General features: G+C 35.9%; 2 protein-coding genes across 2 annotated transcripts; both read left to right on the top strand.

Moving 5' to 3' along the window:
• The first annotated feature begins 12,129 nt into the window (after positions 1-12,129).
• Positions 12,130-13,217, top strand: LOC145071167 (putative phospholipase A2 homolog 1). The gene is made up of 4 exons (XM_079018083.1): positions 12,130-12,375; positions 12,456-12,495; positions 12,590-12,709; positions 12,897-13,217. The coding sequence occupies exons 1-4, from the start codon at positions 12,286-12,288 to the stop codon at positions 13,073-13,075; spliced, it is 429 nt and encodes a 142-aa protein (XP_078874209.1). The 5' UTR covers positions 12,130-12,285; the 3' UTR covers positions 13,076-13,217.
• Positions 13,218-20,300: 7,083 nt separating this feature from the next.
• On the top strand, positions 20,301-21,414 carry LOC145067413 (uncharacterized). The gene is made up of 2 exons (XM_079014563.1): positions 20,301-21,075; positions 21,167-21,414. The coding sequence occupies exons 1-2, from the start codon at positions 20,301-20,303 to the stop codon at positions 21,412-21,414; spliced, it is 1,023 nt and encodes a 340-aa protein (XP_078870689.1).
• The last annotated feature ends 1,609 nt before the right edge of the window (positions 21,415-23,023 follow it).

Raw genomic sequence — 23,023 nt, forward strand, 5'->3', positions numbered from 1 at the left:
CCATAAAATAATCGACAGAATATAAATAGAAACATACCCATCACAACGCCTGGCACTGCCCTAGCCTCCTCCGCCATGAGCTAAAAAGTGTGACCTTGAGCCCTTGGGGGCTCCGCTCTATCCTGGCTCCCATCAGTAACCCTCAGAGTAGCCGGTGTTGGGGCCTGTGTCGGTCTTGAAGCAAGAAAGGGATAGATGGCCTTCACATGGCCCACCTAATCACAGTGATAGAAAATCTTAGTACTAAGTATTGGAACCTACTGACGGTAGTCCCTCACAATGTGTCCCTTCCTGCCACATTTGTGGCATCTAGAAGAAGATCGGGAAGCTCCATCATGAACCTTGATGCACTTACCACAAGTGCGGCCCCTCTGACTCCCAGATCTTACACCAGCCGCCTTGAACCGCTTTGCCGCAGGATGTGACAGCATAAGGTCCTTCCTCTACTCCCTCTTCTGGAGCTCCATTTTGATCTCCCGCCGCCTAGCGACCTCCTGCAAAATCTACCAGTGAACTATAGTGCTATGTAGACACAAACTGGCGGATGTCCGTCTTGAGCATGCTCAAGTACCGAGTCATCTGAGCTTGCTCAAAAGTAGAAAACTCAAGGAAAAACATGGGTATCTGTTTAAACATCTTGGTGATCTCTAACACCGATGTGGTCCCCTGTCTCAGATCCAAGTACTCCTGGACCAGCCTCTCCCGCACCACCAATGGAACATATCTCGAGCAGAACATCTTAGAGAATTGCTCCCATTATAATGTAGCTCGCTACTCTAGGGTGTATGAACTAGTAACCAGCCTCCACCAATCCTTCGCTCCAGACCGAAGAAGGTTTAGAGGGCACTTGACCTCCTGGTCAGCTGGGCAAGAGCAAGTAAAAAAACATCCCTCAACATCTGACAGCCACCTCAATACAATGATTGGATCTTGGACTCCATCAAACACTAGGGGCATCATATTGTCGAAGTCCCGGTACGGGAAAACCCTCCCAACGCTAATCCCCGCAGCAGCCATGGTTGTGGTGGATGCAGTAGCAACAACCTCAGCAAGTGCAATGTATCGGTCATCGAAGAACTTCATCATAGCGGTCTTTATAGACTCAAACAACTTTGGTATCTGCTCCCGGACAATAGAAACAACCTCCTCATGAAGGATCTCCCTAACCCGATCCTTAGTCAATCCTGGCTCATCTTGGGCACGTGATCTGGATTCTGAATGAAATCGTCTTGTGTGACATCCCCAAAATCATGGCCAGAAAAAACCGGTTTCATTGCCTTTAAAATAATTTTAGAGTAAATCCTTTTGATTTAAAAGAGTTGCGTAATTTGTTCCTAAAAACAAAACGTGATAAAATAATATTTACCAAAGCATTTCATAAAGAAATGTATTTTCATTATATAATCAAAACTCGGGATGTCATGTTCCGATACAGACCATAAAGCATAAACGATAACATTACAAGTCATTCAGCAAATATATACATATACATACTTGTAAACAAAACGACTTGATAATTCATCCATCTTATGACCTTGTGCCACTTCCTGTAATACAAATAAAACTGAGTGGGTCAGGCTTGGGAGCCTGGTGAGCATATAGGGTTTTCAACCCACAATAAATAATTAATTAAATTTCCTCAACCCAAAAATGACCCAATTACCCATTCCCGTTATTCTAACTTTACGTCCCTAAAACAACTATCACAAGGGACCTAGTCTTAGAATATTTCATCGGGGCGACAACACATGCTTCGGGGATTTCTCAGCAATATGAGCTAAATAAGGCAACCATGAGGGGGATGGAATATAGCGAATGAACACCCAAGTTCATTAACACCTACAGGTTATGAGCCTGCTAGTGTTCCACAGGACTGTCTAGAAAGAGTCTGTGGTCGTCATCTAAATTCCGCTAGATGACTGGATCACAATGACATCGAGGCCTCTCATCTGTTTATCACACATCCATTATATACCCATGTTCTACCTAACATATTAGTAGATAAAAATATATATTTTTATACATAGTTTAAAACCTGTATATCATGTTCATTCAATAGATATTCCACATAACAGATGAGGCACACACACATAACACATATTTCATAGAGAATAAATCATGTCTATGAGATAGAAGAAAGTGAATATACATTCACACTTATAATCAACAAAATATACACATAACACGTATTTCGTATCTAATACTTCATTATTATGTGTTAGAAGAAAGTAACTACACACTCACTTGATCAGAAGATGATCGGACAGCACTACGATTTATAGAAGTAGTATTCTTCGGTAGATCTGGAAGATCTTCACCAAAACTGGGCTCCTTGCGGGCAAAGCTTCGGCTCGGGAATCTTACTTCTCGGGATCTTCAGGACCTCGGGACTTACTTCGGGGCTCGGGAATAATACCAGGGCTTCGATATATGATTGGCACGCAAAACAATGCAAAACTTAGAGAGAAAGGAAGAAAATGAGCAAAGAAAATGGTTGATCTAGGTTTCTATTTATAAGTTGCTGGGTCTGGGATTACGCTAGGCGTAACTCCAAGTACGTTGTGCGTACCCAGTACGTTGGGCATAATCTTGGTTACGCTGGGCATACTTTGACGTCACTGCATGCATCATTTGGTAGCACTCGCGTATTGGTCAGGCAACTTGCACTCATCCGAGTACGCTGGGCGTACTCAAATTACGCTCGGCGTAATTTGACTCGTCAAACTTCTAAATTGCGTAACTTTCGCATACGATCTCCGTTTTGGGCGTTCTTTATATCCACGCGTATGTCAGACCATACTCTACAACTTTCATTTAGACTCCGTCGGCTAATTTTGACTTTATTTTTTATTATTTATTTTTAGTAGGCCGGGACAGGAAAACTCCGTTATAAATTCATAACTTCTTCATCCGACGTCCGTTTTCACCTATCTTTTTGTCGTCGCACTACCATCGACGAGATCTTCGATTCTCGTTTAGATTATGTCGACCACTCGATCTCGAATCGAGTATTCAGGCTGCATACTTCTAAGCTTAAACTTCAGAAAATCGTAACTTCCTCATACAAAGTCAGATTTGGACGATTTTTTTATTCACGCTCTCGGTTTAACATTATCTACGTATTTCGTTTAGATCACTAAGGCTAAATATCTCTTTAACGTAAATTTCACTTTTTACGTCATTCAGCGTTGCCGGTTCTGTCGCGAAACTTCGACAGATCATAACTTCTTCGTTATAACTCGGATTTCGGCATTCTTTATATACTCGGAAACCTCGTTTCAACTACTACAACATTATCCAAAGATATCGGCTTTATATACTATTTTATTTTGACGCTTATTTTTATTCTTAATTCAATTAAGGCACACAATTAAGCAATTAAGCATAAAACACATAATATTCAGATAGTACATTTTATTATTTCAAAATGGGTTACAAAGGTTAACCTAGACTATTACATTGCTTTTAATGACAAGCCCGGAAACACGGGCGTTACATCTCGTAACCACCATACTGAAAATAAACTAGGGAGATATCATATAAAACACATATCATACCATAGTATCCATTTCCCAACAAACCATAAGGGTTGTGACTTCCCTGCTATACGTACGAGTCCTGTGCTTCCAGTCGTACGGTTCCATACTACCTTCCACACCTACCCGTATTTATCTCAGGATATCATCACAACAACCCTAAAAATACTTATTGGAATACGCATACAACCTATTCTCACTTCCTAGAGAAATACTAGACATCCCTCAACGAGTCGGTTGACTCCATATAACTCATCCATGAAACTTCCACCAACCATGTAGCACTCGTGTATGCTAATCATACATAACATTGGATCCTATAGATAGTAGAATACTTGATTCTACCCTAAGCCCACAACCAAACAAGTAACAGGAAATAAGGCTAAATCAAACATTCTCAGGCTATAAAATCTTAGTTATGAACAATTTTGATGCATACACTATGCAACCGTAGTAATGATGTCAATTCCATATAAGAAAGAAACCTTAGGCTACCAGGCATCATACAACTAGGCAATTCTATCATGCAATTCTTGAAGATCCCTTGCTTATCACTAGCATGTTGTTCTAACATTTCATAATATCAAATAACACTGTGGTAATTTAGGGTCTACTTATTGGCTCCGGTGGATCATACACATCACATCCTTTCTTGATTATTTTTAAAATAATTTTGAAAATAATTTTTAAAACCTTTGCAGTTCCTTAGTTTGAGACTAGACTCACACGGGTGTTCCCTCCAATTCGCTCAAACGAAGGCTCTGATACCAACTTGTAACATCTCAAAAATCACAATCAATTTAAACTTTTCAAATCAACCCATTTACTAATAAAAGTGTCTACAAAACCATTGTTTTCAAATCATTGTTCAAAACAGATATCAACAACATAAAATTAGGATGTGTACGGTTATGCCTTCGTCTTCCCACGATCCTCGGAAATACCTGAAACCATAACCAAAAACTATAAGCCAACACTTAGAGAGTTCCCCCAAAGTATCACTACACAAAACACATATCATACACAAACAAGCATGTTGGGTCCAATCAGTCATCAGACTGGAATACTGACGGGTCTATAACCATCGGGATGGATTACCCCCTGACCCATTCAGTCATCAGACTAGAATACCAAAATACAATAGGTCCACTTAGTTATCAGACTGGAATACCAATATACATCGGGCCCACTCAATCATTGGACTGGAATACCCTCAGTTCCACTTAGTCATCGGACTAGAATACCCCCGGTCTGTTGACTCACGCACAAAGCAGTAAAGTCTCAATCCAACACAATATGTCAACATACAACGTATAATAAACATAATCAACAGACAAATAATCATGCAGTCAGAAATCACAGGTAATCCTACAGATCTACCGGTCTACACATACCAGCATCTAGCATATAATCATACAGATCAATCCCATACTCAGCATCTGAAAGTATATAATGGGCCGACCTTGGTGCCTTCGACCTGTAAGTACAATGAGGAAACTCACCTCACAGTCTGACGAAAAGTTGAACGAGCAACTGCTCCGAATACCGACTCTATAGGTCACATATTCAACAGATAGAGACCAAGGATCAACTATAACTTAAAATACCCAAAATACCCTTAAGTCAAACTTGGTCAATCTTGTTCAAATTCAAATTCAAAGTCAATGGGTCAAGAAAAGTCAACCCATACAGAGTACGCCCCGCGTACTCGCGACCCAGATCAGGCTCCCTTAGGCATACGCCCGACATACAACAAGTTATGCTTACACCCAGCGTACGCAATGGCTTAATAACTTCATTTTGAGGGCTTAATTCCTTAATTCACTGCATCAAATTTTCAGTCTTAGCCCCAAATGGCATCCCAAACCATAAAGTTTCCAACTTTATGGTTCTACATGTCTAGATCAAGCCCAACAACAAAACCCTAACTTATCTTAACCTCTAAAGCTCTTAATGGCTTGCATGAAGGAATCTCAGGGGCCAAGATCATATTTTTATGACTAAAGACATGGAAACACGTCCAAATGGATAGCTTAAACGTTCTATAACATGTCATGCACAAGAAGGACATATTTGGGGACAAAAAGCTCATATTATGTGACAATAGTCAATTTCGGGTCAAGTCAAATACAAACAAAGTCAACGAGTCAAACCGGGCGACTCAATTAACCCTTGTATATTAGGGTTTACGTTATGTAATTACTATACAACTCGATATTTTAATGAGAAAACATCATTTGGAAAATTCGTGTGTTTAATTTTCCTTAGCCTTGATATTGCTAAACAGCGAAACAAAGCGATAAAACACTATTGCACACTCATCGGGAGTGTGTAGGACACTAAAACATGGCTTAACGGGGTTTACGGACCTTGCGTTGCGAAGCCGGATGCTCAAAAAGGTCATAAATGGAACCTCTCTAAATTTCTTTCACTCTATCTCTCTCTATTCGAAATCTCTCCCAAATCTCTCTCAAAAGTTTCTGTAACTTTTCGTAATCATTTGGGCCATCCCGACCCTTAACCGGGTCAAAAACGGCTTGAAACGGGGTAAAAACAAGTAAAATAGGCTTAAGGACCCGAAACCTACTCTATAGGGTCGAACCCTCTTAGAGCCGAAAGTCCCCTTAAGGACCAAAGTGCTGAGAAGCGAACCTCAGGACCGAACCCGAAGCCTTCGGGCCCGAACCTCGCATGATGAACCTAAGCCACCTTCGGGCCGAACTCTCCTACCTTCGCTCCATGTCCAGAAGGGACCGAACCTCGGCCAGGACCGAGAGGTCTCGCAGGAAGCCAAAATTTTCCCGGTTTTCGACTACGACTTCGTTTTGGCTTCGTTTTTCATCATTTTAACGTGGTATTTTCACCCAAAACTTTATTTTATCAATTAAAGACTCATAATTCACTAATTCCCACATTTTAATGCAAATATTATCCAAGAAATTAGTGAGTGAAGTACAAAGGGGTGGAGTGTTGACTTTTCTTTGGTTTATGACACAAGCAACCCCCCCCCCCACACCCACTCCATGACTAGCCACACCTCCCCACCATCCCTAGTCACTTCATTGTACTTTTTCCATCATACTCTAGCCATAACCACGTTATAAAGACTAGGAAACCCCCACCTCTCTCCTCACTTCATTCATTTCCTCTCATACCACCAAAAGATCAAACTCTTTTCTCTCAAATCTCCTCTCTCAAGTTCGAGATTTCCATGGAACTTTCCAAGACTTTCCTTCTCCATTTGGTAAGTATCTTCATCAATCCTATGATTGTTTCACATCCTCTTACTCAAATCATTGATTTCTTACACAAACTCCATCATCTTTGTGTTAGATTCTCGAATCATCAAGGCATCTTCTTAGTGTTCTGGAGTGGAACACTTTTTTTCTTCGACATTCATCCACTGAAATCACACAAGGTGAGTTCATACCCTTATGTTTTCATTCAGAAAAGATAAATTAACAAGAACACAACTAAACTCTTCCAACAGCTTTCATCAGAAAAGTTGGACTCCATTCACGGACTGTTTTGGGCAACTTAAACATTTTGGTTTTCAAAACTGTACTAGGTGCAAGTAGCTCAAGTTCTTATCTTTAAAATGGCTACTTGTACATCTCCATACGATTTTTCTACGATTTATGGTGATTTTTACAAAACTATCTATCATTTCAAGAACCAATCCGGACCAGTCTGTGATTATGGACTTTTTCACACATGTTGGAGATCACTAAAAATCATGATAAAATTTACAAACAAACTAGACCCAATTTCCAAACTCTCAGAATTTACGGATTTTGATTTGGACCTTTGATGATTTTTCTACAAATTTTCTAAGAGCGGTAATAGAAAATGTGAACAACAGAAAAATGCTATCAATTTCATTTCACATTGTAAGATGTCGAGCAAGGTGTATATCTTTATGTGAATATATGTTATTTCAATAAATGACATTTTGTCTTAGTATATAGACATGCATCATTTAACAAATGGATTTTGATATATAGATCATAGAAGATAACAAATTATTATAATCAAAGTACATCCATTACATACAAACATTTGAATAAACTATGTTAGGTATAGTTTATGATACATTACATAACACACTCATACAAAAAGGGTACATATAAACAAAAGGGATTTTCATTACATTACACGTAAATTCGTTAATGACGTTTGTGAGACATTCGCTTCACATTACCAATAAGTCTTGTATTGTAACCAGAGTCTCCTGGAGGGAGAGCGTGATAGTTGTATATAGATCTATATTGGGTTTGACAAACCCACACCTAAGTTGCATGCAACAGCTAGACCGATAGGTCTGATGTGACAAATGTCATAACAATTCCGACGCCTGAAGAACGTCGTTTCAGGTCATCTAGGTCATAGCATGGTTATAATAACTCACATTAAGTATTAACAAACATAGAATTTACGAGGATTTCATTGAAATCAAACGAATTTATGTCGATTTAAACTTGCATTGTTTTACTATAAATATGACAAATTATTTGTATATTCCGGTCTTTGGGTTTTAAGACTACATTTACACATTAAGGAAAATACTGGATTTTCTAGAACGGACACTACTTTTATAAGAAAAGGTTTTCATAATTGCATACAAAAACTTATGAACTCACCAACCTTTGTGTTGACACCTTTTTCAAACAACTTGTATTCTTAGGAAATCACTAAACAGGTAACCAAGTGTTTTTCAGGATGGGATGTTAAGGCGTCAAACATTTTACATTTTTGTCAACATATTGTAATTGATTTGGAAACATGTAAACTCATACAATGATGTAACTCTTTCAATTATATTTATGTTGGTTGTGTTTACTTTAATCACTATTGCAATGTTTGTTATGATACTATACATGAAGTCCTCCACCCCCGGACGTTTCCGCCATCCTTGTTTTGGGGGCGTGACATATTATCATTATGTAAGCTAGATCTAGTAACTTAATCATCAAGGTGGGAACTTTTTACCTTCTGGAGATGGAGAATGATGCAAAACTTCCAGATCCAAGCTTGCTTCTTGCTTCTAAGGTTCACCACCACCTTCTTCCTCCTTTGGAACACACAAAAACACACTCAAAGGGCTCAAAATGCAATAGAAGGGGTTCAGGTTTGCAAGGAAACGTCTTAAATGATAAAGGTTGGGAATGACGTGAAGAAATGGGACTTAAGGATCAATAAATAGGGTCCAAACCCTCAAGATTAGGGTTTTCGTCCAGATAAAGTATGCCCAACGTGCTCAAAATGGCATTGTTTCCATTATGAGACCTTATGCCAAACGTACGTATGTTTCACCCCAAAATTACAACAATGCCACTATGGGCCATTTTGCAAACAAAACTCATTCCAATGGTCAAAATAAAATATCTCCTCATACTAGGGTTAAATTTAGGAATACCTCATCGTTGGGATGTTACATAGTATCATTTGCACATTGTAGGTAATGAGCACAAATTGCAACATATTAGGTTGAAATTAGCATGATATATCAAAAAAAATATAACCAATTTGATTAAGAGAAATCCAGCACACTAAATTAAATCGTCTTAGTTATTCTTACCTTCAACCTGTCTATGCTAACAGGGTTCATAAGAGTTTGGCGACAAAAATTGTAATGTTCCCTTCAGGAATATCAAATTTTTTGTATAATTTAGCCATTTAGGCAAGGGCAATATTTTGTAGAAAAATACTATTTGATTTGTTAAATCTTACTAATGCAACTTAAATTTTACACATAGGATAAGTTAAAGGAGCAGGTTAACATGTGGGATCACAATCAATATTCAAGAACATATATTCAAATAAATTGAAACTTTAAGTTCTTACTAGTAAAATATTAAAAAAAAATTGAAAACCATATCAATTTATCAATAAACATACAATCAATCTAAAGGTCTAAAATCAATATGTTCATTCTTGAGAATAAAAGTGCAGAAATGGGATTTAAAGATAACACACATAAAAGACTAACAATAGCTAAACGAATATAATTGGAACAAATTTCTTTTTCCACGGCTTCATGATCCACCTCAAGTATTCCATAATAATCCTAAAATCAATCAAATAACATATGTTGTTTTTAGAAAAAGATCAATAACTTATAGAACCAAGTCATATTTTATAATGACAAACTTCAAAAGAGACAAAACTGAAAATAAAGAAATCTATAAAAAGACAAGGTGGATGCGGTGGACCTTGGTGACGGACTGGTAAAGATGCGTTGTATTACAATAGTTCTCGTCATTTAGGCTAGAGGAGTGGTGCATGGCATGTCATGCTGCCACATCATCTTTAAAGCCACAAATGACTTGGGATGTCAAATTTGCCACACAACATAAATGATATTTTTCAGAGTGGGTCAAGATTGTTTTTTTAATCTAAACTAAATTTTTTATAAAATAACAAACATTTTATTAAAATAAAAAAGGCTACAATATTTGAAATATTACTTAAAACTTGACTTAAAATAGATTTAAAATTACTCAATACTAGACTTAAAATTAAACGCTTAAAAACTAGACTTAAAACGTGAATTAATACTAAATGTCAAACTCATATTTTTTTTCATAAGCTCCTCTTGCATTTTCTCCGCAACTCGACGTTGACACTTGGGTAATTTTGAAACGTCTTCCATCATTAGCTTTCACTCTCGATTTTTTTTCCTTTTGTTTCGTAATTGGCAACATTCTTTGGATATGCTCATTTGAATCTATGAGCCCCTCTCTCTTCTCATCTATTCTCCTCAACTGTAGAACCTTCAACACCCTTGAGCTTTTTCTTCGCTTTGTCTCTTCCCATAGGACGACTCGGTCTCAGAATATCATATGGTTCGTCATCGTTGAGGTCTATTCCAACATGTGCATTTGAAGATTGACTATGAGAGTTTTTTCGAATGTTTTAGTTCTTGTTGAACTACCCGTAAAGTCTTCCGACGTGTATTGTTTTAGCCATTTTTCTTTGTCCTTCAAAACACTCCAAAAACTAATATTTTTGAATGTTTTCTTCTTTTCCTTATAGTGCATTTCTTGAGCTTTGGTTAGGATTTGTGCATCATTAGCACCGCTTGACCAAGATCATTTCACGTTGCCGTAGACACCATTGAAATTCATTGCATATTTTCTTGTATTCCTCAATTTGGAATATATTTGATCTTTCGTTCGGTATGAACCTCTCTACGTGCACTTAATAAAAAATTTCTGCACTTTTACATAAAAAGTTTCTCCATCTTTGTCATCTCCAATGATAGGATCCTCTGATACATCAACTCATGCTTCTCCAACTTCTTTTCTTTATTTGTTGTCTAATTTTTGTTGTCGGCCCTCCTTTTTTTCTTGTTGTAAACTCGAGGGTTCTGTGCTAGAGGGTCGGATTGAGTTAAGGGTGGATCTTCGTATTCGGATGAATCTGATTCAATAGACTGGAAGATATTTTCTTGCATTGTTTTGGATGGGTTACCTTCGGGTTGTGAAGTGTGTTGGGATTGGAATTAGGATGGAAATTGAGATTGTGATGGAATCTGGGGTTGGGATGAAAATTAGGGTTAAATTGGAATTTGTTTGCTCCATATGTATAATATGAAGCATTTTCGGTATAACGAAAAGTTGGTGGTGAGAACATTGGTGCTTCAAGTTGAGGTCGATACACCGAGCAACAAATTGTTTGGTGAAGTGTTTGAAACATTTTTCTTATTTCTTCTAGGAGTTTTTTTGTTGGCTAGGAGAAGACATTTTTGAATTTGAGAGATTGAAAAAGGTTTGATGTTTTGTAAGTTGGTGTGGAATGAGTTAGAATATATAAATGTATTTATAGAGGATGAATGAGATTTTTAAAAGTTTGAAATTTAAAACTCTAACGTCTAGTTTTTTTAAACTCTAAGGGTTAGTTTAGAAAAACAGTGGGTGAAATTGAATTGTAAAAATTGGTTAAGATTTGAATATGTAGGTTAAAAAGGTAAATTTAGAAACCAATTTTTTTAAAAATTAAATGTAAAATTACGGTTGCCTCCTCTCCCTCCTCGGCACATTTATATCGTCAACCCATGCCACCCTCGGCATGTCAACGTCGAGGGACAGTGTACAACGAGCATCTTGCCAAGCAAAATGTCATCCACACCTTCGAGCCTTATAATCTTTCATAAATTAGAAATGTGTGTGAGATGACTTTGCAAAAGCGTTGACGGTGGAAGGTATTATTGACCGAAAATGTTAGCCAAAAAATCATCTGGGTTGAAGAGATAAACCCTTTAAAATATAGAAGACCGCTAAAAAAAGTAAAAAAAAAAAGAAATTAATAAAACTGACATTATTTAAATCTGGATTCATAATATTTACACCTGGTAATAAAATGTCATCTTCATTTGCCATGGATATTGATAGAAAATAAAATAGACATCTGGGGGTTAATCCAAAAACATACCAGTTGATTGAAAAACTCTTAAATTAAATTATAAGGTTAATAACATAATTTCATAATTTCATTACAAGGGTGACGTGTTCTTGAATAGATAAGATCATGGGCTCATGGCCTCCTTAAACCTAATGTTGGGACCAGAATATTTATTTATTAAAAAAAAAAGACATAAAAAAGGACCAATCAGATTGAAGGAAGCACGTCAGGCACCAATAGACTAACCGGTAAGAAAACCTACCGGAGAAACCATTACCAGTAGAGAGAACTCGAACTACGGCCACAGTTCTAGATACAAATTTTGCATATCTATAACTAAAACATAATGATTTGGAGGAAAATCTTGTTCACCTGCTTCTTTATTATGCACATAATCATCTCCATCGCGATCCCAGAATCTTCGGATGCATCTCAGGTTTATACATTTCTATCTTTGTAACTTTATCCAAATCTAAATTTTACGTTGCTGAAAATCGAAAATAAATGAAATGTCAGGTGAGATGCAGCAAGCGATGCGTGGCAGAAAACTGTAACTGTAATGCTCTATCTGATTTTTTTTCCCAACATTTTTAGAAGTTATTCGATTTAATTGATTTGCTTTGGGTTTTGTTGATTGACATTGCGATCAGCGATTGGGATTAGATACGGGAAGTACTGTGGCGTTGGATGGACTGGATGTCCAGGTGAAAGGCCTTGCGATGATCTTGATGCGTGTTGTCAGATTCATGATGAATGCGTCGAGAAAAGAGGTATTGTTTGAGAATTCAATACGCTTTATTGCCCTGTTTGGTGTCCACTTTTATCCTCTAATCTCATCTATCTCTACCAATCTTCGATAATTTAAGTTTTGATGATGATTTGGTGATATAAAAATGATAGTTTGAATTGAGCCCTAACAAATACAGTTGACATGAGTGAGTAATCTGTGTATGGTAGGAATGACGAATGTGAAATGTCACGAGAAATTCAAGCGATGCATAAAGAAAGTTCAGAAATCTGGAAAGGCTGGGTTTTCTAGAGATTGCCCTGTTGACACTGCAGTGCCTACAATGCAACAGGGTATGGACATGGCCATTTTATTTAGTCAGTTTGGTAACTCTAAGCTTGAACTCTAATTCACCAAGTGTATTATTGCTTTTGCTGCTTAAGAAGTTAAGATTAGACTTCAAATTCTTATACAGTTCATACAAATTCATTTTTTTGTAAGTTACCTCACATATTAAGATTTATATCTAACATTCACCTTCATCATTGTTAGTTGTTTGTGTTTTGGTGATTCAGAAAGTTGGGTACCTGTTAACTTTAACCCAATGTTTGGAAAATCATAGTTGATAGTTATTATGAAATTGGAGTAAAAGTATCTCAAATTATCGTATGCAAAAGGGGCACTAAGATACTCGTGTAAGTTATTCTTCATATTATCGTATATGAGATTTATCAATTTTGTTGGTACTATTCTTACTGTTTAAGCATATGAATAATGTTTTTTATTTGTAGAATTACAAAAGTAATTCATGTATAATAGTAAAATCACATAAATTGTTCTAATGTAATAGCAGGAAATAAAAATCATAGAAATTATCCCTACTTAATATTAAATTTACAGAAATGGAGCCTCTGTGATAGTGTAAAAAATGAAAGAAATTATCCATGTGTACTGTTAAAACTATAGAATTGTCATTGTGTCCTCAAAATACGTACATTACATAAGTTCATGTGTTTTCTATTTATAGAATTGTAAAAATGATCCTTTTGTAATAGTAAGAAATATAAAAATTATAAGAATGGACCCTGTATAATAGTAAAATAATAACATTTTGTATTATTTTATGGGTTGAGAATGCTAACCGATTGGTAAAATGAATAAAATAGTAACACAACCGGTCGAGAACGGTTGAGAGTGGAGATTATATGCCAGCTTAAGGCTATGTTTGGCGGACTAGCTGAAAAGCTAGCTGTTAGCTGAAAAGTTAGCTGATGGCTGAAAAGCTAGTTGTTAAATAAAAAGCTAGCTGATAGCTGAAAAGCTAGCTGATAAAAAATAACGTTTGGTAAAACTAGCTGAAAAACTAGCTGAAATATATAAAATTACATAAAAGGACATGTAGGAATATATGTTTCTATAATTAATTAAGGGGTGTATTTGAAAAATTTTAAAAAAGCTCCTAAAAAGCTAGTCTAAATAGCTTTTCAAAAAGCTAGCTTATCAGCTACTTTTTGGTTTACCAAACATGACAACATAAAAAAGCTTGAAAAATAAGCTGTGGCACGCCAAACACAGCCTAAACTCATTACCATGACCTATATATCTATGGTATTTTTATATTTTATTTTGTTGTTCTTTTCAATTTAACAATAGTTTGATTGATAATGTATTTATTGAAAAATTACAAAAATATATTAAAAATCATGGTTTTTTAATTCCTTATAAATAAAGTGTAATGAATATATTTTTCATGAATATCTTGAAACTCTCTTATAAAATATATTTATGTTATGTTATGATGTTAATAAAAGATAAAAAGTTAATTTTAGTTAGTTGTCTATATAAATGAATAATAAAGATATCCTTCTTAATAAAGGAAGATTTTTTTGCCACATGTCAATCTCTTATGAATTTTGATACTTGTCATTTTGTTGTATTTTTAAAATAAATATTATCAACTTGTCAATTTTGGATTTGTTTTAATTTTTAAAATTAAATTCATATACTTATATATGTAAAGTATTAAATATCATATATATGATATTAAATTGCAATAAATACGTTTCTTCGTTTTTTATTTTAAAGTTTTACATTAAAAAATATTTTCGACTTACACTTTAATTTTATATTTAATCTTTTTTTTTAAATTAACCCGTGTAATACACGTTATCACAGCTAATTTTTTAATATAAAAATAGTTTAGGAGCCGGTTTTTATGAGAATTACCATTTACCACAATTCACAACACTACCATGGCATATTGTCATGGACTGATGGAAATGGAACATGGAGGTTGACAAGTCACGTGACTATCGCCAGAAAAACTGCTGTTGTAAATTAATGTAGTTTCTTTGACTATAAAAAAGAAACTTTTTAGTTTGGTTTGACATTGACTATAGATATCTACTTTCCTTCTAGAAAAAAAGTTCAATTCAAAACTACATGAATTGAAAATTATAAGTTATTTTCATTTATATAACCTTTAATAAGGTTGTTTTAATTTTTAAAACTTTAACTAAATTCTTTTATATTTATTTTACAAGGTCAAAAAAATACGTTTTATTATACTTTATATATTACAAAATATTTTAAATTTAATTAGAAAAGTGAATCCGCTTTTTGAAATGAATTTATTTGGGACTAACATAATATACAAAGTTTAATTTATTTCTTGGGAAAATTTCATATATAACATATTAAACATCAAAATATAGAGCTAACTTCTAGACATCATTTTTAGTTTTTATAAACTTTTAGAATTTCATATTTATCATTTTTTTAATACGTTAAACATTTATAATATTTTAAATTCTTATATTTATGAGTTGATTATTATAAACGTCTTATAAATATAATCTTAAACTATATATATATATATATATATATATATATATATATATATATATATATATATATACTAGTTGTGAGACCCATATATTATATGAGTTAATTTAAAAAAAAAAGTTAAATATAAATGTCAAAATATTTGAAAACTTTGAATTTATAAGAAAATAAGAAAAATATTGAATTATTATAATAGAAATGTTTTTTATGTTTTAAATTTAAACAAATACTAGTTTAAATAAATAAAACAAACTAATAAGCTTTAATTTTGAGAATTTTGAAATAAAAACGTAAACTCACTAATGAAATTGATATTCATTTATTATTACATTTATTGCAAGTATTATATTAAAATATTATATGAAATTTAATAAAACAGAAAAACTCATAAAATGACATATAGAAAAAAATTAATTCAAAATAACCGTAAATGACATTTGGCAAATTGAATGAGAGTGTGACAAGTAGCAAAAAAAACATTAATTTATTATAGAGGATATATATATATATATATATATATATATATATATATATATATATATATATATATAAACTTTCAAAGATCATATTACCTAAGTTATTATTTTAATCAATTATAATAAGTTAAAACTATAATTAACTAAATAATTAATTTATATTGAAGCAATTTCACACTCTCATCCTTTCTATTTTCATCGTTGTCCATTTCTTAAGCTTCAAAGATGACAGTCACATATTAGGCTAGTACCTATATCTACATATCATATCAAGAACAAAAATATTTTATTATCACTAATAATCTTTAAAATTCTTCAAATTCATAATTTATTTCACTGTATTCACCCCAATAACATTAATGACTAAACGAAAAAAATTTACAAATCAATTATAGTTCATATCTAATCCAATTCATAACAATATAATCCAATCCATGACAGTCTTAATTCACTACTCATTTCCCAAAGTTTTAGTGACTGTGAAATTTGAATAATTAAAATTATTCGGGAAGTAAACATGCAAAACGAAACATAGGAATAAATAATTGACAAAGACAGTAAACAAACTCATAAATAATCTATATTATTTAATCACCAAAAGTCAATTACATTTATTTTATTACAAATTTCAAAATAATCATCTAACTACTAAAACTAATATCATCTCTTAATCCAATGCTCTGCTTAACCCTACTCGGAGCCTTTGTCAAAGGATCTGCAAGATTCTCTTCTAGTGATACCCTCTTCACAATGAGGTGGCCTTCTTCTACTCTATGTCTGGTATAATGGTACTTTCTATCAATATGTCTTGATTTGCCATGATCTCTCGATTCTTTAGTTAAAGCAACCGCACCTTCATTATCGCATAAAAGTTCCATTGGTTCCTGAATGGTTGGGACTACTACAAGATCTCCGATGAAGTTCTTCAACGATGAATAACTTTGATAGAATGGAGAGCATCTCGTTGAACTTGTGATTTGGAACATCCATGATGTTCCAACAGGCCCTGAGGAGCTTGATGAGAACCTGTGATAACTTATTTTATTTTCTTATTTTTATTAGTTTATTTTAGATTTTTAGCTCTTTTTATTAGTATTGCATTGTATATTCTTTATTTTCTTTATCATGGATCGTATCGGGGACTTTTTATTTTGCATGAGGAATCTTGCAGGATTTTGGAGCTTATTGCGATTATGGGTTACAATGAAGACGGACTTGTGGGCGCTCGAGGCGCTATTGGGCTTGGCGGATCCACCAAAGGAGATTTGGGCTTAAAAATATAAAGGCTTGGATGAAGTGGGCTTGTGAAGATGGATCATGGATAATTAATTTTGGGTTTGGAGCATCCACATTTGAAGATAAAAGATGATTGGCTGATTTGAATAACATAGATATGAAGGGGACCAAAGGAATCTTTGGTAGTGGAAGGGTGGAGTGGAGGAATGAAGGACCAATAACATTACAGCAACATTTGCGCGGGTGAAATTTTCGTCGCGTGGGTGCCCGCACAACTGCCCAGTTTGGGCATTTTGGTCATTTGGCACACCATGGCCTGGGGGGATCAAATCTAGAGGATCATAGACGGTTTTTCACCATTGGAGACCTGCAAGAGGCGATTTTAGAGCTTGAAGACTCATTTCTTTTCATCTTTCCAAGATATTGGTAGTTTCTTTATGCAATTAGACTTTTGTGATTGTTTTTCTATTGCCATGAGTGGCTAAACTCTCTATATTGGTTAACTTTGGTTAAAACCTTTGAATGTTTGTGGGTTTTTGAAGGATTCATGCTAGATTATCAATTATCTTATGTTTATGGTTCTAGATCATATTTCTTATGCTTGTTTAATGCTTTGATCATGAGCTTGGCACTTGAACGAGCTATTGTTAGTTTATATCTTTGGTTTTTTTTGAATCATTGAATTAACTTATAACAAGGGCTTTATGATGGTAAAAATCATCTCTAGTTTATGAATCATAGCTCCTTTATGGATGTGTAAGCATTGACATCCTCTAGGAATCGGGGATTCCTTCTTTCTTAAGGCTAATTAACTTCTTGGGTTTAATTGCTTCAATTAAACCCTTGATCTTGATTAAGAATGTGTGTTGTGGGCTTCCCTAACCTCCATACTACCTAAGAGGAATCTTGGCATATCATGTTTCATGATTGCTATAACCAATTTGGGATGAATGATAAGCTTCATGTTGAATCCTAATGATAAACACACAAATGTTCATTGTGTTGAATTGCCTTAGTTAACCAAGTCTCTCCAATATTTGAGCATCTCACTATCTTGCTTAATTGCAAGTTTTTAGTTATTCAAGTCTTTTAGTTTTCAAGTAATCAAACACCCCCTTTTAGTTTAATTGTAGTTAGTTAGTTTATTTACGATAGTTCTTTTTATTGCATTGGTGATTGAATACAACCATTTCCCCGAGGATCGATACCCCTTTTTACCATTATATTACGTTTTATTTGCAAGCAAAAGGGTGTAATTTGCTTGGTGGGCTTGACATCCCATCAAGTTTTGGCGCCGTTGTCAGTGAAATTGGTTATTGTTATTTGATTGTTTATGCCTAGGTCTACAAGAACCGGTGAACTACTCTACAATCCAGAAATTGAAAAAGAAGTAAAAAGATTGAAAAAGTTAGCCAAACAAGCAAAGCAACAACAATTCGTTCAAACTTCTTCCTCTTCTCCACTAATCAACATAGAAGATCAAGTTCATACTTCAAGTGATATCGACACCGAGCCGAATTCTCCAATTATTGGTCAATCCTTTGAAGACATTCCTTTTGAAAACTACATAGCCATGAATCACAATCCACCTCACAATCCCAACCCAAACCCAAATAATCAAGATGTTAATACCCCACCCCATCAACCAAGACAACAACCACAAGAACCTCTCATTGATATGCCACCTTGGAATCAAGCCCCTCCTCAAAACCAACCCAATTATCAACCACCACCACAACTACACAACCAACAATTCTACCAAAACAACCAACTTCAAACCAATGCTTTTCAAGTTCCACAACAAGTACATTACCCAAATCAACCCAATTACCCACACCCTCCAATGTACCCATAACAACAACCTCTCTACACCCAATACCCTAACTACCAACCTTATCCACCACCAATCTATAATCCCCAATAATACCCATACCCACCTTACCAACAACATCCCAATTACTTGCAACAATATCCCAATTGTTGCCCATTCTACCCAATCCTCCTTAAGAGTTGACACTTAGACAAATGATGGAAACAGATGTTACTCATACACCTCTTGTTATTGTTTATCCCGCAAACCGTCGAGGAATTGAATTGAAGTCAAGTTTCATACATCAACTTACCAAGTTCCATGGTTTGGGTAGAGAAGACCCTCAAAAGCATTTGAAGTCATTTCATATGATATGTGTTAGCATGTTGCCCGAAAATGTGACATTGGATGATTTTAAGCTAACTGCTTTCCCGCTCACCTTGGAAGATAAAGCTAGAGAGTGGTTATTCAACTTACCACCGGGATCTATTCACACATGGAAAGAATTACTCAAAGCCTTCAATAGCAAGTTCTATCCCACATCCCGGATATCAAGCCAAAGAAGTGACATTTTGGGTATTCGTCAAGGGGAGAATGAGACATTTCATGATTTTTGGGAGCGATTCAACAACTTATGTACAAGTTGTCCTCAACACAACATACCCGAACAATTACTTCTTCAACAATTTTATGAGGGTATGAATGAAAAAGATCGAAGGATGATTGATGCTTCAAGTGGTGGTGACATCTTCAACAAGACACCTCATGAAATCCGATCACTTTTTGGCACCATTTCTCAAAATCAAAGGAACTTTGGGACTCGAAATGAAATGAAGAGTAGTTCTCCACAAATGGTTGGTGAAGTTATCAACACTCAACACTTGGAATCAAAGCTATTAGATTTGACTAATGTGCTAAGTCAAATGGTGGTGGGAAGTGGTCAACAATTGATTGTATGCGGTATTTGTGCAATGACTGGGCATTATACGGATAAGTGTCCCACTCTTGGAAGTGAACCGGAAGATGTGAATGCAATGGAAGGATATCAAGGTCAACCAAGACCCATGGGATTTCAAAACAATTTCAACCCCAATTGGAGGAATAACCCAAACAACCCATACCCACCAAAGCAAAATCCACCAAACATTTTGATGAGACCTCAACATCTACAATACCCCTCTTAAAAACCTCCATATCCACAAACGTCTTTTAACCCTCCAAATTACCAACAACCTCCACAACAAGGCCAATCAAGTGGTAACCATCAAATGAGCCTTCAAGAACTCGTTACTTCTCTTGCTCAAAGCCAAAGTCAATTTCAACAAGAGACTAAGAACACCTTCTCCAACATTCAAGCACAAATTGGAGACTTGGCCACCGCTCTCAACAAGATGGAACAAAGGGGCAAACTTCCATCTCAAACCGAGAAGAACCCCAATGTGAGTGCAATAACTTTGAGAAGTGGCAAAACACTTGGAGAAAGCAACCTTAAAAGAGTTTCAAGAGAAGAAGAAGATGACGTTAATGTTGTTGAGCCTCCGAAGGTTGAAGCTACTCCAAAGGAACCAGTTGTGCCAAACGTTGATCAACCTGACTCTTCCAACAAACCCATCAAACCATTGGTCATACCACCACCCTTCCCTTCCCGGTTAGCCTTTTCCAAGAAGACAGAGGAAGAAAATGAATTATGTGAAACTTTTCACAAGGTCCAAATTAACATTCCACTATTGAATGCTATTAAGCAAATTCCAAGTTATGTAAAATTTCTCAAGGATTTATGCACCAAGAAGAGAAAACTCAAGGCAAATGAAAAGATTCAAGTCAATGCAAATGTGTCTGCGGTTATCCAAAAGAAGTTACCTCCCAAATGCAAGGACCCGGGAATATTTTCTATCCCTTGTACCATTGGTGATTTGCATGTCGAAAGTGCCATGTTAGATCTTAGAGCCTCGATCAATGTGATGCCATATTTGGTTTTTCAATCTCTCAATGTTGGACCTTTGGAAGAAATCAGAGTAATCATTCAATTAGCAGACAAGTCAAGTGTGTCTCCAAGAGGAGTCTTGGAGGATGTGTTAGTACAAGTTAATCAACTTGTTTTTTTCTGCGGATTTTTATGTCATTGATCTTGAAGAGAAGACTCCTTCCAAATCGTCTATGATCCTCCTTGGAAGACCTTTCATGCATACCACTCACACAATCATTGATGTCCATAAAGGAAAGATAACTATGGAGTTTGATGGAGAAACCATTCACTTCAACATCTTTGAAGCAATGAGGTACCCTAGCAATATTTCTCCATTGTACCGGGTTGATGTGATTGAGCCAATAAACGGGATAAGCCCTAATGTATGCACACACAAGATTCTTATGGAAGATTAATGCAAGCCTAGGAGAGAGGCTCAAAGAAGATTAAATTCTCCAATGATAGAAGTGATCAAGAAAAAGATAATTAAAAGGTTCAAAAGGTGCAAAGATAAGAAAAAGGCATTTCATGACAAGCACATAACCCAAAAACACTTTATTCCGGGTCAAGAAGTTCTTCTTTATCATTCACGCTTAAAGTTATTCCCGGGAAAATTGCGATCTCGATGGCACGGACCTTTTATTGTTATAAAAGTGTTTGATCATGGTGTGGTTGAAATTAAGAGTTTGGAAACGAATCAAATCTTCAAAGTGAATGGGCACCGCTTGAAACCACTTTATGAAGGATTTGGATTTGACACAGGAGAATTTAACAACATAACATTGGAAAATCCAAATTACGAAGGTTGAAGGAAGCGGAGCTATGTCTTGGCAAAGACGTTAAACAAATGCATTGTAAATAAATAATATCCGCTTAAAGTTTTGGGTGATTCTAAGCTTGAAGTTGGTCTAAAAATAAGCATATTGAAGTCTAGCAATGATCTTGGTGAAGCTTTAATAATGCTAAAAATTTGAAATTTGCACATGTAGCACCTGGTTCCTGGTACGTAAATCTTATTCGAGTATTCTCTTTCTTTTTGCCTTGGACTCGGCGAGTCATAGGTCCGACTCGCCGAGTAAGGACGGGACCCGGGACGTGCTTAAGTTGGCGACTCGGCGAGTCCATATTCTGGACTCGACGAGTCACCGCTGTTGGATGAAACCCTAAGTTTCAGGGGTTTGCACCATATTTAAGCAACATATCCGCCCCAAGCCATCCCCCATTCCCCCCCCCCCCCCCCCCGAGCTCCCAACCCTCGTCCTAAGCTTGTTCCTTGAAAGTTTGAGGCTATTGTGTGTGTTCTTGAAGGTTTTGAGGCAAAAGGGGGAAGTAGATCAAGAGGAAGGAAAGGAACCCAGGCATCTTTGCACTCTTTCAGCAGTTCCTTTGAGGTATAATCAATTTCCCCCCTGTTTCTATGCTCAATACTTCATTAAAGTCCTTTTTGAGCCACTTCCAAGATTGTGTATGCTTGAGGGTTCGTAATAAGTTGATTGGCCTCTAGATCTAGGCAAGATTGAGCTCCAGGAGCTCAGATCTGTTAGCTTTATGGACCCATGTTGCTTGCTCACCCTAGATCTACCCTTTTGAGGCATTTTGAACCCTAAAATCCATATTGGTGAATATCTACACATAAAGTTGGAAACTTTACGTGTGATTCGTGTCCTAGAAGCCCAGATCTGTGAATGGCATGGACTGGAATCGAGCAGATCTGTGTATTTAGTAAGTGCATGGCAAGGACTCGGCGAGTCGTTCATGTGACTCGGCGAGTCTGTTCGCGAGTCTCCGAGTTTGTCCCCGTTTCGTAGTGTCGAGTGAGCAGTGTGTCACGGGGTGTGACTCAGTGAGTCAGAAGCCGAACTCATCTATGGAGGTACTCGGCGAGTCAATGCCCTGACTCGGCGAGTTCAAGGCAATCTCCTTAGATCAAGAACAGACTCGGCGAGTTCTTCATACAACTCGGCGAGTCTTAGCATAAGTGTTCATCGGATGAAGATGAACTCGACGAGTTGTTCATACAACTCG

Source organism: Lactuca serriola, chromosome 8 (assembly GCF_051521515.1).
Source record: "Lactuca serriola cultivar US96UC23 chromosome 8, Lser_US96UC23_V15, whole genome shotgun sequence".
Lineage (NCBI taxonomy): Eukaryota > Viridiplantae > Streptophyta > Magnoliopsida > Asterales > Asteraceae > Lactuca > Lactuca serriola.